This window comes from Ornithodoros turicata, chromosome 3, assembly GCF_037126465.1.
Source record: "Ornithodoros turicata isolate Travis chromosome 3, ASM3712646v1, whole genome shotgun sequence".
NCBI lineage: Eukaryota > Metazoa > Arthropoda > Arachnida > Ixodida > Argasidae > Ornithodoros > Ornithodoros turicata.
This window is the reverse complement of record NC_088203.1, coordinates 94079605-94095238: the sequence shown is the minus strand read 5'-3', so window position 1 is coordinate 94095238 and position 15634 is coordinate 94079605. Positions and strand designations below refer to the sequence as shown.

The following is a 15634-nucleotide window of genomic DNA, read 5'->3' as shown; positions in this document are numbered from 1 at the left end:
CTTTCCACAAATCGAGAGGGATTTATAGATATAGCTTACGACGAGTGCAACAGGTTCTGTGCTTCAGAACTGCCAGGATTGCCACACTAAGAGCTATACTTGAGTCTAAGGAGTAACAGTCTTAAGCGAATCCAGTCTATTGTGCCCTGCGGGAATTCGGCGCAATCAAGGGAGCTTTTAATGGGCCCATTACCTTGTAATGTCAATCGCTTATTCCGAGCACAGCGTCCCCACTTCGTCGTCAAAGGCACATGCACGCCTGCCTCGGTAACTCAATCGGTAGCGTGCTGGCTTGCTGAGTTCGAGATCGCGGGTTCGAACCAGGGCCAAGGGCAGTAGCAAAGTGGCGTGGCGGAAAACATTCTTTCAAACACCGTGCGTCGGAGGGAGAGTCGGCGCACGTTGAAGAACCCCAGCTGGGTTTCTTGTTTGTTTGAGAAAATTTATTAGACGACTCATACTATAGAGCACACTACGAGTACTAATACTATTATTAATTAGGCACTACTACTACAATACAATACTATTAATATTAATACACACTAATACACTAGTTGGAATGAGTTATAATGCACAAGATACAATGTATATATGGTTGCATGACTATGGGACTGTACATATATGACTACACAACTGTGACTATGTACACATGACGACCATATTCGTCACTGTGGCTATGTACATATGAGGTGGCCTTTATACATTTATGGAGGTGCACCAACGATGCTAACATACGCATCCTGAATGACAACGGAAGGGTGATCACGCCATCGACGCCGGAAGCCTTCCTCCCCTCCCCCCGCGAAGAGGGTGGGTGGGTGGGTTTCTTCCATGTGCCCAAGTTCGACATATGCTGTATATCGCCACAAAAATATGGGCTGTCGCACCTTGTGTGTAAATCTACTCCGAATCGTATTTTATATTATTACAGGCGTCCGTTGTACGCGTAAAGTTAATACGATATCGTTTCCCACTTTTAAAACGTCTAAAAACATTATTGTATTAAAATGGTAGCAATTACATAATACAGCCGAAGGTAATTATATATTGCTGGCATTGCTCGCATTACGTAATAGTAGGTATTCCTGACCCCATCGGAGCTAACAACTCTTTTATTTATTTATTTATTTTTATTCCTATTACACTGAGTTAACGTTATGACTAGACGTAAAATTCGGGAAATACAAAACCTGCGTGAAATACTGAATCGGAATCGACAAGAGGGTAACGCACTCTCTTAGAAATGAGCTTCACCGCATAGCACGCTCCAAGCCAACCATTATCTCGAATGATATCATTATCTGCCCTGGTTTGTTGAAAACAGGAGGCGTATGCCATTTTTGTGACAATTATGAACAACATAAGTGTCACAAAAAAGGCGTACGCCTCCCGTTTTCAACAACCGCCACCACCACCATCATTTTTAAGAGTACAATTCTTGCGGCGAAGTACTCCATGCTTTCATCATTATCTACCTTTTTTGTTGTTTTTGAATCGGCAATAGCAGAGGGGTGAAGAACACATCGATTCGGTGACAGTAGATACAGAGAAATGACCCGAACACTTAAAGTGTTCGAACACCGAGTGTTCTACTGGAAGCAGGGTCACAAAATGGTGTACATCTCTCGTTCTTAACAAATCAGGGAAGATAACCATGTCACTCGGGGTGACGCTTTTCTAGGAGGGGGTGTTATTCGGTCAAGTTCTGTTTTGGGAGTAGAACAGTACTACGAACAGCTCTAGCACTGTCTGATATTTCGAATCCCGGCATAGCAGCGCACAAAACTGAGAAACCACAACCTCATAGGCAGACAATCTCTCATCCAATTTACCATCATCCATGATGTGTACTCAGCGATATCTTTTCTCCTTTCACTCTATTTCTCTCTCTCTTTCTTTCTCACTCTCTCTCTCTCTCAGGGACAACTTCCTTCCGGCAACCGACTGACACGCAAACAAGCCCACGAACTAATTCCTCCGCATTATCTGAAAAATACCGGAAGCATCACTTCATGCCACTGGCACGTTTCCGGGTAGATTTTCCAACTTGCCGTTAATCGGCCGGCAGCTGACAGTTTTAATTTTGGACACATCCCCTCGTTTGAACATCTTTTCCCACTTTGTTTCATTGGTCGTTGTCGTTCCATCGCTTCCCTAGTTTAATCCAAATTAGGCAGGCGAGCGATTCATCTTGTCATGTCAACGTTAAGTAGGCTACCATTTAAAGCTGTGTGCAAGGGCATTCATCGATAACAGGGCTGCCGTTAGAAAGTCCGGGGCTGCGACGTGTTAATGAGGATTTTCGGAGCCGTTATTGAGGATAGACGAGATACTGACGCCTTACGGGCCTCGCAGTTTAATTGAAAAACACTACTGCTTAGAGATCCGTCGGAATATCGACGTATATATATATATATATGTATACGTCGACGCTCGATATTACGTATTTGAGAGCATGGGAAGGTAACGATGTCGAGGGATGATGTGATGAAAGCTTCAGGTAACTGGACAAGGCGTCCGGTTGACTTATTTGAAGGTTGTTACAACGACAACAGATAAATTAATGATGATGATGAGTGGTGAAAGTTGTTACAACACACACACATATACATGCCCATACATATACATATATATATACGGCGAGGTTTCGGCAGTCAGGGCCCCTTCACAGTAGGGATCGAAGTCCTATGTTATCGAGAACATACATATATACACTATATACATACATACATACATACATACATATTCAACCTCTCCCTAGTATCTTTCTTCATCAACATACATACATACATACATACATACATACACACATACACACATACATACATAAATGATAATGATATTGATGAGATGGGGCTGATGACGACAAGCAGGCAGACGACTGGCTGTTTGCAAACAATGTACGCTCTAAAAACTGAGGGGGGGGGGGGTCGAGGTAGCTTGCCATTGTTGGCCGCACTCAAGTGGGCATCGTCACGACTATAGCCAAAAAAAAAGGAAAAGAAGGTGGGAGAAAGGGGAGTTGAGGGCTTCAAAGTGATGTAGAAGTGTAGTGTGAAGTGTAGTGTGTGTAAAAACTGAACTCCACCGCATAGCACGCTCTGCACCAACCATTGCCAAGAATGATAGGGTTATCGCTTCTGATTCGAAGAGAGAGGAGGGGCGTACGCCCTTTTGTGTCACTTTGAATATATGATAAATGACGCAAAAAGGCGTACGCCTCTCTCTCTCTTCGAGTCACAAGCGATAACCCTATCATTCGTGTGTACACCAGTGTCGCCACAACGTCAGATTTCGCGACCCGTCGCTGGCAAAAGAAAGCCAAGTGCGTTGGCAGCCACCGATCACATACGTTATTTTGATGGTTGTTTCCAATAATGGATGCCATTGCGCGAAGGGGATAAGAAGTTAAACCATAGTTAAATTTCATGTACGAGGCAGAGACTACCCTTATACCTCATCGCACGAAACGCGAAAACACGACGTTACACGACAACAGCAACCTGCGCTTGTTTTGCCAACGATCCACTCATTCCCAATCACATGATATCTCGATGTGACGTACCGCTGTGAGAGGTTTATTGTAGATATAATGAAAGATGATGATAGAGATGGCAGTTCAGGTGATCAAAGCACTGTGGAGAGTCCGGTCGGCATAGCTGAGTAAGTGTTAGAAACAGGCGTACGCCTCCCGTTTTCAACAAAAGACTCCACCTCATGTGGGGCTGCGATGCGCGATCTCTTTTGGCCATTCATCGAGCCTTGGTGCGTGGTCCGCTCCTATACAGCCTTCCAGTATTACACGGGATTTCGCCATCCTCCGAGTCCAAGCTTCAGTGTCTTTTGGCACGTAGCCTTCGTGTGTGCCTGGGCGTGCCAAGAACAACGGATACTTGTTTAGTCATAGCAGAAGCGAGAGAGACTCCGCTTGCTATCCATATCTTTAATGAGACGAGCCGTCACTATCTCCGTTTGTTGGCTCATCACCGGCACCACCCTTTACTGCTGAAGCTTTCCCGTCGCAGGAATAACAAGTTCAGGCCCTGCATTCAACAGCTAAAGCCTCACCTGCCACGTTTTCAAGTTGAACCCCAGGCGCGTTCAACACCACCTTGGACCCTCCCTCTGCCATCTGCTTCACTATCCGTTCCCGGGCTGCAGAGAAAGGATGATGTCGCTGCAGGTGTGTCCAAGGCGCTCACACTGGATATGATGAGCGAGCTGTATGCAGGCTTTACTCCTGTTTTTACGGATGGCTCGTCCACAAAATCCAGCTCTGCATGCGCCTATATTATCCCGTCCGAAGACATAACTGGTATCTTCCGTCTCTCGCATCTGACGTCGTCAACATGTGCTGAGCTACATGCTTTGCTCTTTGCCATGCGCAAGATCCTGCAGTGTTCATCTCGGCCATGGGTCTTCTACACAGACTCGAAAGCTGCTATCCAATGCCTCGCAACAATGGGCATTCGAGGTCCTCTCGCGTCCATTGTTGCTGACGTGCTTGAAACTTACAAGGAGCTGCTAGACCTGGGCCACTGCGTAGTATTACAGTGGGTACCTGGTCATGTCGGCGTACCCGGCAATGAAGAGGCCGACCGGGCGGCCCTGCGGGGTCATCATATAGCTTCAGCCCACTCTATCATCTTGCCCAAAGGTGATCGTCAGGCCCTCGTCCGTGCTCTCTCTGCAGACAAGACAAGATCACAGTGGCTGCATGACATTACACCCTACTCTCTGCTCCACGCAGTGGATCCTTCTCTTTCACTGTCGCTTCCTCATCGCCTTCCGCGACACTACGCATCCCTGCTTCACCGCATGCGGCTGAATGTTGCATTTACACCAGTTATGAGGCAGCGTCTTGGCCGTGCGCCCTCGGACCTTTGTGCAGCATGCAGTGTGCGTGCAGACCTGCACCACCTACTTATGGACTGCCCGGACTACCAGCGGGAGCGTGCGATATTGCAGCACGAACTGCATGCGATCGATCATCGCCCCTTTACCATAGGCAAGGTGCTGGGCCCATGGACCAGTCCAGCTCATACACGCCAAGGTCTGCGTCACCTCTGGGACTTCTTGTCATCAACAGGCCTCTCCACCCTGCTTTGATTACCGGACCCCTTATCATAATCATCATCATCTCTCATCACGTACAAGTGGCACTGGGGCAGCGCCCAGCCTGCTGGCCGGCATCAGCCCCATCTCATCATCGTATCTCTATTTGTGTGTGTGTGTGTCAACAAAAGATGGGAGACAACGATGTCATTCCGGATGGCGGTTGGTCTAATCCCCTAGCCACACGGCAAACTTAATGCATTAAACAGAATCGCATTTACTTCACCTCCTAACCAACCACCATCTTGAATGGCATCGTACTCTCCCGTGATTTGTTGAAAACGGGTGGCGTACGACTTTTCTGTTACAATTATGTTCTGCATAATTGTCACAAAAAAGGGCGCACGCCTACTTTACTGACACTTTGCATTTATATTAATGGCAGAAGGAGTAAGTTTCGCATTTCCGTCCTTTCTGGAGTGATAACGGCATCATTCTGTGCAGTTATTGGTGCTGCGGGGGGATATGTTTAATGGCAAAAAAGGAAAAAAATCAGTTAAAGGTTAGCCATGCAAGAGGCATTAAGTGGATTATGTGGTGAAGTTCCCCTTCTTGGGTTCCCGCGGCCGGCAGTGTAAATCTACCCCGATTACCCGTTATTTACCATTATCCCATTGTTGGGAGCGTACAGGTAGAGTGGTGGTTAAATTTCCACAATTTTTGATGTCGTTGTGGGTGGCACACGCACTATAAAAACAGAACTTCACAGCACAATACGCTCAAAGCACTCCACAATGATATCGTACGCCTTCTTATGGCAATTTGAATGCCAATTGACACAAAACGGCGTACGTCGTTCTCTCACCTCGAATCTTGAGACATGATTCGGGGCAACAGTTGGCGCAGAACATGTTTTGCGGCGAAGCTCTGTTTTTGGAGTCTAGCGACGAACCGACTGGACTTCTGTAATACGTGACATTCTCGTGCACTCTAAAAACAGAGCTTCATCGCATAGCACGCTGTGCGCCAACCATTGCCACGAATCATAGGGTTATCGCTTCCGATTCGAGGAGAGAAGGTGGCGTCCGCCTTTTTTTGTGGCAATTTGAGTATATGGTAATAGCCAACAAAAGGAGTATGCCCCCTCTCTCCTCGACTCAAAAGCGATAACCCTATCGTTCGCGGCAATGATTGGCGCACTACGTGCTATGCGGTGAAGTTCTGTTTCTGTTTTTTTTTGGCTATAGTCGTGACGATGCCCACTTGAGTGCGGCCAACAACGGCAAGCTACCTCGACCCCCCCCCCCTCTGTTTTTAGAGTGTGTAAACATAAACAAGCCCACCGCCAGAGCTTCCGGTGCCATGAAGCTTCAGCGACCACGGACGCAAGGAACCAGCCGCCATGCAGAATTATATCTTTCGCTTTCCTGATTTGTTGAGAACGTGAGGCGTAAGCCTTTGCGTGGCAATTTGAATTTCCACAAAAAGGCGTATACGACCCTCTCTCCCCCCCCCCCCTCACTTCTACACTATGCTCTGTGCCAGGTTGCACTGTCGACAGTTATGTAAATGCAACAACAAATACCTGACGATGATTTTATGGCGTGTTTCACACCATCACTCTCAAAACAGGACTTCACCGCATAACCCGCCGTTCGTTAACTATCGGCACCAATGATAGGGTTATTATAGGAAAATTTATTGACGGTTATCGATTCTATTTCGAAGAGGGGGGGGGGCGGACACCTTTTTCTGGTACTTTGGACATATGAAAATTGCCAAACAAAAAGTTCGTACGTCCCCGTCTTCCATTCACAAGCGATAACCCTATCATTCGTGGCAATGGTTGGTGCACAGCATGCTATGCGGTGAAGTACTGTTTTTAGAGTGCATGGAGTGTAAGCATTGCAGGAGGTGCAGGAACACCATGTGTATCGATCCAGCGGTCAATAAATACGTCGTAATTATTAACAAAAATCCCGTACCAGCCGTCGACTCGCATGCCGAATAAATTTATGCGCGCCCCGCGTTCAACCTCATCCGGTCCTCCTCTCATATTTTTTTCTTTTTTTTATTTCGCGTAGATGCAAGATAACAGCGAACCACATACAACTTCCCTTCTATTCTTCCGTTCTTTGCGCGAACAAGTCTCCCGTTTGTTAGAGCGGAGCCTAGCATGAACTTTTATCACGAAGTATTCATCTATGCATGCAGTAACACACGACTCAGCACTCAGAATCTCCATTTCAAAGTCTCCGACATGCACGCTAGTGTACTTTCGATTTTCCGATAAATTCTGTTCGATGATTGGAGCGTAGGTGATGCAAGTGCAGACAAAGACACGGCGAATGAGTACTGAACATGCGAATCAGCCCTCTGAAGAGCTCATTAACCGATTAGGGAACACCCCGAAAACGAGGTCAAGAAGAAAAAAAAAATAGCGGGAAAAATGGCGTAATAATTGTTAATCAAGTATTGATATCCAATTTGCTCGGCCCGCCGAGGCGCGCTTGAACTGTGTCCAAATGATTCTGGACGTTTGTGCTTAACCGTCACGAGTGGATCAGACCGTTTTCTGGCGAGTTGAAGAGTTCGAAAGAAATGCTTGCCACACGCGATGCGAGGATTGGATATGGAGCTGCGACGGGAAACCAAGCGAGACAAACCGTAATTGAGGCGAAAAAGTCTTGCTTCGAGATGCTTGTGACGCTCACCCTCTGTGCCACAACCTTGCAGTGTGCTGTCCCTACACTCTTAAAACGGTCACTTCTAATTGAGGCAAAAATGTATATGCCTTTTCACCTCTAAAAGTAAGAGGTATAGGTAGTTAGTTAGTAAAATGGATAGGATAACCGATAACTAGCGTAATCCAGCATTGCGACGGCATTGCACAACGTCGCCGCGTAATAACAGGATGCGGTTGGCTGTCAACAAATCGAAAGTATGCCGAAAATACCTTAAGATCAATTCACAAATCTGCTCTTTCTCTGCACTGTCTACGCGATAATCTTTCTGCACGGAGGTTTATGAAATAGGGTGTGACTACTTCGTCTCGCGTCAGAAACCTGAAAGAACCGTCATAAGCGTTATCTGTTTACGAGTAACAGTTGTATGGTTTACAGGTTAGAGCGCATTATGATTGTGTAACTCCTGCTAGTGATCATGACGCTGCCTGTAACCTCTGGCCACGAAAGAGTTTCGTCTAAGCTCGTTACCCATTATGTAACCTATACAGCTGGAGTTATCCGTTTTCAGAGGTAACGTCAGTAGTGACCGTTTTAAGAGTGTAGAGTCTGTGCTTCACACGCCGCTACAAGTACACTAATGCGGTGGCACGACTGTCGACGATGGAAGGCCACTATAGCAGACGATGTTCGTATACTGCCGGGTTAACTGCTTCAAGAAATAATCACAGTAAGGTGAATTCAGCATGTAATGTGAGATCCCACAGAAATATTCTATTAAAGAAACCGTCTCCTGCAGAAGTTTCTGTCACTGTAAATGGTTCCCTTTAGGAATGTCATTTACAGACGGCGAGGCGACGCGGCGTCTTGTTACGGATACGATGGGAGGGTGAACTCGCAGTGGATACAGGAAAAGAAGACCCAAACGAAGGAGTGGGAAATTTAAATTTTACTCAAACACAATAGGAGATCGCGAGAAAGTAAAAATTATATGATTCACAGACGTGATTGTTTGTTATCACCTAGACATTCTCGGTGCTGTGGCTGATACGGCCAAGTTATGTTTAGCCGATAAGACCTCGGCTATTCAAATACTAGCTTTACACAACACAAACCGGAAAACCCATAATAATAATCTGAAATGGATGTACACGTAATGTGAGCCAGACCACACGTGGGAAGCGACACGCTCCACACTTCACTCTTCACACTCATACACTTCACTCTCACTTCACTTCACTAACACTTCATTCTCATATCTCACGTCTAACGTTTCGCGTGTAATGGGGGGGGGGGGATATGTTTAATGCGAAGTAAGAAAAAAGGAAAGGGAAAGGTTAGCCACGGTGTGGGCTTGCTATTCCCTAATGCTTTCAAGCAAACAGAAGAAAACAGCTGGGATACAGAAAATTATCAAAAAATACAGAAGAAACAGCTCCTTCACTAATCGTTGCGCATCAGAGAATGCCCAGGAGTTTAGATTCCCGAAGGAATCGTGTCAGCGCAGACGTGACTTCAGCGTGCTGGGTAGGGCCAAGTAGCACCGCGAGGGAAAGCTCTCGGTAGCCTAGATGAGCAAGGCGGCGCCGGAGACTCGATCGGTGGTCTTGGTACCGCTGGCAGGCAATGAGAATGTGTGGCACATCGGCTTCTACGTTGCACGTTGGGCAAAGAGGTGATGGGTGCTGATTCATCTTAAATAGGAGGAGAGGAGTTCGGGCCACATTCAGCCGCAGCCGATGAAGCAGCGATTCCTCGATGCGCGGGATGCGGCCAGGCACAGCATATGTCATTAAAGGGTCAATGGATTTAAGGAAGGCATTGGTTCGTATAGCTTCTTGCTGAAAGAGCTGTGTGCGGTTGGCAGTGAAGCGGCGGATTTTCAGCTGGCACATAGAGTGCGCAAGGGGAAAGACAGTTGGTTGCTCAGCGTCGTGGGCTTGCCGAGCAAGAGCGTCAGCACGATCATTGCATTGTAATGGGGTTGTGTACTGCTTTCCAGCCGTGAATCACCCCATGTCATAGTCACGACTTATTCGTTGTTGTTGTTGTTTTTACAATAACTTCGATATAAATTAGCAAAGTTGTTTTAAACCTCTTTTTAATTCCGATTTATAGCGCGACAAGAAAATGCTTCTCCGCATTAACCACTGGAACCTCGCCTAATGTTAATGTTACACCTCTTATACGACATTTCCAAAGCTTAAGTATTAGACGAATTCAAAAGAATATATTGCAGCTACCTCTGCGTGTGCGTTCTATAAAGGGAGGAAGAAAAAAGAAAGACTTGCAGCTACCTCTGCTGTGCGTACATTCGCCGGCCTCTGTAATGCAATCACGTAACAGTTTTTCCGAGGCTTCGTTTTCTCTCTTGACTGAACAAAGAAATAATAGCTTAATAATACTATTATTTTTTCCTCACTTCCTGTAACCCACTCCTCCCACGTAACGCCCGTATGGGACTTTTGGGAGCACAATAAATTGATTGAATAGCTGATCGTTCTTTGCCCCTACATCAATGCCAAACATGTCAGCGCTGGTAAACAAACGTATCGTAAAACTCGTGAACATCATGACCAGCCATGTCTAATCATACCAACTGATTCCTAAGCACACATAATAAAGCAACGCACGAAAAAATAAAAAAGCCGACCTAAAAACATGTTTTGTGCCGATTCAATCTCGCCGTGTCAAATTATCAGTTCACATTATGATACCATTATGTCAACACTCGACACGACGCGCCTTCGCGTGCAAACGCATGTCGTTCGCAGAAACAACGCCAGTCTAAGATATAATAATACGACGGTTCCGTGTCAGAAACGAAGGGCTTGACAGGCGCTCAGTAATCACAGCGGCGATGTCAGCACTTCATGCGAGCCAATCCGAAGGCAACATTGCCGCGTGATTGGTTCCTTGGTTGTACCGTCAGCGTTTCCAAATAGCGGCGGAGGGGAATGTCATACCGCGCTGGTAAACAGGGACGCTTCCGGAAAGTGGAATCGTGGAAGTCTCGAATGCGTAATAGGAGTACGAGCGAATGGTACAATGGGAAGACGTATGGAGCCTTTCAGTATTCTTGCTCCCGCGGAAAAGAAAATAAGTGAAGGAAGATAGGAAGAGTGTTGATAAGAAAAAAATAGGGAGAGTGGATGAAGGGATTGTTCTACATGACAAGTGTAGGTCAAGGTCAATGATAGGAGGAATTTATCTGCTAAGGAAGGACATAAGGGACGCAAAGAAGGACGTCCGAGATCGGGATAGCGAGCAAAGGGCGTTCGAAGCTATAAACTGAACATACCATTCGCTATCGGTATGAGAGGGCTTTTGGTGCATCCTACGCTGTCGCCTTTGCGTACGTCAGGAATAGCGTGGTGGTTCTGCACAATGCGCAAAGCTCTGCTTAGAATAAGAGGGTGTTTTATTGGTGCCCAAGAACAGCCTCGAGAACCTTAGTATTTGCGCACGCAACATCAGACACATCAATGACATACACAGACAAACAGCGTACAACAAAGTTCGAGAAATCAATAAAACGAAAGAAGGTATGAACAATACAGAGGAAAATTCACACATAATATGCTAAAATAAAATACAACGTCTGAAAAAAGACATAAGAGCAGCAGTTGTTACGATAGGCACAACTGGCTTGACTTATAATGGATTATGATTGACTTACTTATTATGACTTGAACAAATGACTTACGTCTTGCGCGTGCGCAGAATCACCAACGCTATACCTTACGTACGCAAAGGCGGTAGCGTACGATGCACTAAAGCTATAGACCATGGGGCCAATGTCAGAGCGAAACGTTTTACCTCCAAATGTTTAGGTCGTTGTGTCACATGACCCTTCTAAAGCTACGGACGGACCGACACGGTGGTCAGCACGATACACTATGGCTTTACAACATTGAATGAGGATGATACAAGAAACTTCTTAAGGAAAAAAAAAGACTGATACGCAATGTACAGGAAAGAGACGAATAATGTATGAATACCACTGACGCCGCTGTCCTCGTATCGTGTTTTCCCTATTTTACATTTTCTCAAAGTGCACTTTAGAAACAGACAGAGTTTACTTTAGTGCACACAGAAAGTACATTTTCTCGATGTGCAGGGAATTGATGTGATGTGATAAATAAAAAAAAGTATTGATTGATTTCCTGTATACTCGCGGTAACGTATCTCGGTGCGGTTCGGATCCATAGAGAAGCAGTTGAGCTCCAATGGGACGTCTTGCCTATGGTGCTCTTGACCGTGCTTAAACTGATGATGCGAAGAACATTGCTTGTGACGGCTCATGTTAGTGGGCATAATGTGCATAGGCACCAGCCTCAGACTCTTCATTTAGGCGTTGCCATCTCGTTCGTTTCGCTTCGACTGCCTTCATTTTGAAGCAAGCATGCACGTTGTTGCCCTTCCGACTTGTGTATACAAGCAAAACCGAATGTCCTGCGTCGATAAAATCGCAATTCATTACAATAGCGCAGTAACATTACGGTCAATCGCTGAGAGACTTGGGAAGAGACATACTGATAGGTTGCTTCTCCTACATGCACACTTCCCGTGCAGCGGAAGCACGCTTTACAGGAGACCGCTAGCGATGGACACAGATGAAAGATGAAAGTCACTGAAAAGGTTAGCCAGCTGTAGGGATCGAACCCACATCTTCTGGATTGCCGGTCCAGGGCTCTACCAATTGAGCTAAGCTAACACGCCTCTCCAGCGATTTTCGGGGTGCGTCATTGGTAGAGCCCTGGACCGGCAATCCAGAAGATGTGGGTTCGATCCCTACAGCTGGCTAACCTTTTCAGTGACTTTCATCTTTCATCGTTGATTTCTTAGGCAATTTGAGGCTTTGTTTGTATCTGTCCCTTCTATGTTGTTCCAGCCTCAGAACATCAGTTTATCTCTTGTTCGATAGACACAGACTTCGTCTGGTCTCACTCCCTCTTCTTTATTGTTTTATCACACCCCAAAGGCCAGAAGGCATTCATGGAACGCTTTTTCCGTGTTGTTCTACAACGTGTCGCAGCCTCAGTTCGCCACACTCACACAATACAATGTATCCGCATTCTCTGTCTGATCTGGTGGTGATGATGATAATGGTGATGATGATGATGATGATAATGATGAAGATAAGAAAAATGGGGATGTGTGTCGCGATAAAGTCGTACTGTCTACTCCAGTGCGCCTACTTTGTAATGATTTTAAAAAATGAAAGATAAGGTGTGATGTGATGTGATAAAGCAAAAATTGGGATGTAAGTTTCGACGAAGTCGAACTGGCTACCCCAGTACACTTACACACAGAAAGGACAAACAGACGATGAGATGATAAAAAAAAACGATGAGATGATGAAAAAACAAAAAGATGATGAAAGATAAGGTCATGGTACATGCACAGACTGGTTGCTTGAAAGCACATATTCACACGACTGTTTGCCGTGGAAACATGGCACGTCAAAAATCAGTCCACTAAATTCACGCTGTAAATAAATTGACGAATCGAGATGTGTGCTGCAGAGTATACTGATCGTATGCTACCAGCAAACTTCCTGAGCATCGACAGTGCATAATGATAGGTACGTTGTTTTTCGTCAAAGGGAAACGGCAAAAGGCACTGCGCATTGCGCGAAACATTGTTTAAATTCTGGGCATTCCCAGTTATTTCCTTGAGGCTCAAAGCGTTTCCGTACCCTATTGCGAAACTCCTGATATACAGATACCAGCTGTTGATGTTCTTTGTAACGCTGCAGCCTCGAACGTCTTTCGTCTCAGTTCCACGCTTAACGGAACCATCAACCAAGCAAAGAAGGAAAACTGCCACACAGCGCACTTCCTGCTTTCTTTGGGCAATGCATCGCCACAGCGAGCGAACATTACTATTAAAGCAACCATCTCTACAATCCCTCAAGAACACGATCCTTCCGCCAAGATTATCCTCAAGAATAACCCGGAAAAAATAAAAGCATCCAATGATGCAGCGGGTACTTCCTTCTCTAGTGCTGCTTATCACCGCCAGGGTGGAAAGGTAGCAAATCGGCCGGGACAGCAGGAGCGATCCGGAAAGATGTAATCTGACGACCCGCGAGAGCTTCTATCTTATCTTCGTATATTTTTTCGGGCCCCCCGTTCTCGTCTTACTCATGGGCTGAAAGGGGTAATATATGTAGCTGCCACCTACCCTTAGTTCCCTTTTTCTCTTCCCTCTTCTTGAGCTTGAGTGCATCCGCCGAAGAGATGTCTGAGGTCAATCATTTCTTAGGTTCTCTGAAGCTTGTAATGAAGCCCGAGCCAGTGAAGGAACCTGGCCAAGATAAAATCCGGCCTCTAGCCTCACTATCGTCGTCGCCATCGTCGTCTTATAGCTTGCAACGACCTGTTAGTTCGTATACTGATGGAAATGAAGGAAGTCCCTCTTTGTCAGAAGTTGTTCAAGGGAAATTTATTCAACACGTGAAAACGAAGTGAAACTTAGACGACGTGCAAGGGTGTCAGAGGTTAGCACTTGTGGTGCAAAGGTTCAAAGGTTCTTTATTAAGAAATGCACACAGAAAAACGAGTGATAAACTGGTCTGGGACGGCAAGACCTCAAGCACGGTGGAGTATGACGGGTTAGTTGTTCCGTCGAAAGTGTGTGCTCGCAAAACTTTGTTCGAACGACGAAAAACAGCGGGATACAGAAGCGTACACTGCTCGAAAATACTACCCTGCCTGTGGGTGCTATAAGAAAAGAAAACAGTTCATATTTTTATATCGCTTTGAGAGACTGGCAGAGTGAGGCCTCCAACGACGATAAAGGGATTCAATTGTAATTAAGGTACGGCCGTAGAAATGGCAACGTGTGCCATTGTTCTTTCAATATCAAATATAATTAAGACTGAACGCCTGAGGCTGACAATCGCAACGAGGGCAACACAAACGCTTAAGCCTTCGATATCTCATATGTTAAGTAGTGGATTGAGAGGGGTGCATCTTGATGTCGAAGCGCATCGAAACAGGTTGATAGACAAGGAGACCGCACTGTTTTTTTGTTATTTTATTTTAGTTTATTTGTTATTACGTTCTGTGCATTAAGAGTTATGCTTGAATACAGTGAAGTTATGAACCGGGGAAGTAAATGTGCGGTGTTTAACACTGGATTGCGTGGATTGCGGCGGAACAGTTTGCTGCTGATTGCTGTTGAACAGATGCAGCCCAAACGCGCAGTCTTTCTGTATAAAATTTACAACAGCCACGTGATATTACTTGATCATGGTGGCAGTGAAACACTCCATCTCATCGTCATCATTTATTGTTGTTGTTGTTGTTGTTTGATCATGGTACGCAGTGTGAACCGGAATGACTCATAACATGGAATATATAACCTTGCTTCTTTGTTGACCTATTATCGCCTGTTACTACCTATCACGTGACGGGATCACGTGGAAAAGGTAGACTAGCATTGATGCATTTCCCTTTTTGTTCTTGCGCGACTAACGAGCGTCATGTCTTGTCTCCTTCACAGCAGAAGCACAAACTCTGACAGTACTAGAGGGCAGTCAAGTCCAACTGGGATGCGACATTCGAGCAACCGGACCCGGCGATTTTCCCATCCGGATTCGATGGTTCAAGGACTCGGGCGAGAGCCCTGTGTACAATGTGGAAGTGAATCCTCGTACAGGAAGCCTGTCACAGATACGGCAAAGTGCCCAGCAGAGCTCGCTGCAGGGCCGCGCTTATTTCTCCGTCATCCACACGCCGGCTGTGCTAAGCGTCGACCGGCTTCGCTTCGACGACAACGGAACGTACGTCTGTTCGGTGGACTTCAAGAAGGACTGGACGAGAAAAGTCATCGTTCACCTCATAGTTATAGGTGAGTAGAGAATGTGATATGTGTCCGATGGTCTT

The 15634-nt window shown here is 45.9% G+C and overlaps 1 protein-coding gene across 2 annotated transcripts in view; it reads left to right on the top strand.

Annotated features, from left to right (window-relative positions):
- LOC135388851 (hemicentin-1-like) overlaps window positions 1–15634 on the top strand; it is a 381823-nt gene that overhangs the window by 158328 nt on the left and 207861 nt on the right. For both annotated transcript variants that reach the window (XM_064618697.1, XM_064618696.1), the window contains exon 2: window positions 15252–15599. In XM_064618697.1, the coding sequence (XP_064474767.1) occupies window positions 15252–15599 (348 nt within the window). The remainder of the gene's footprint in view (window positions 1–15251; window positions 15600–15634) is intronic.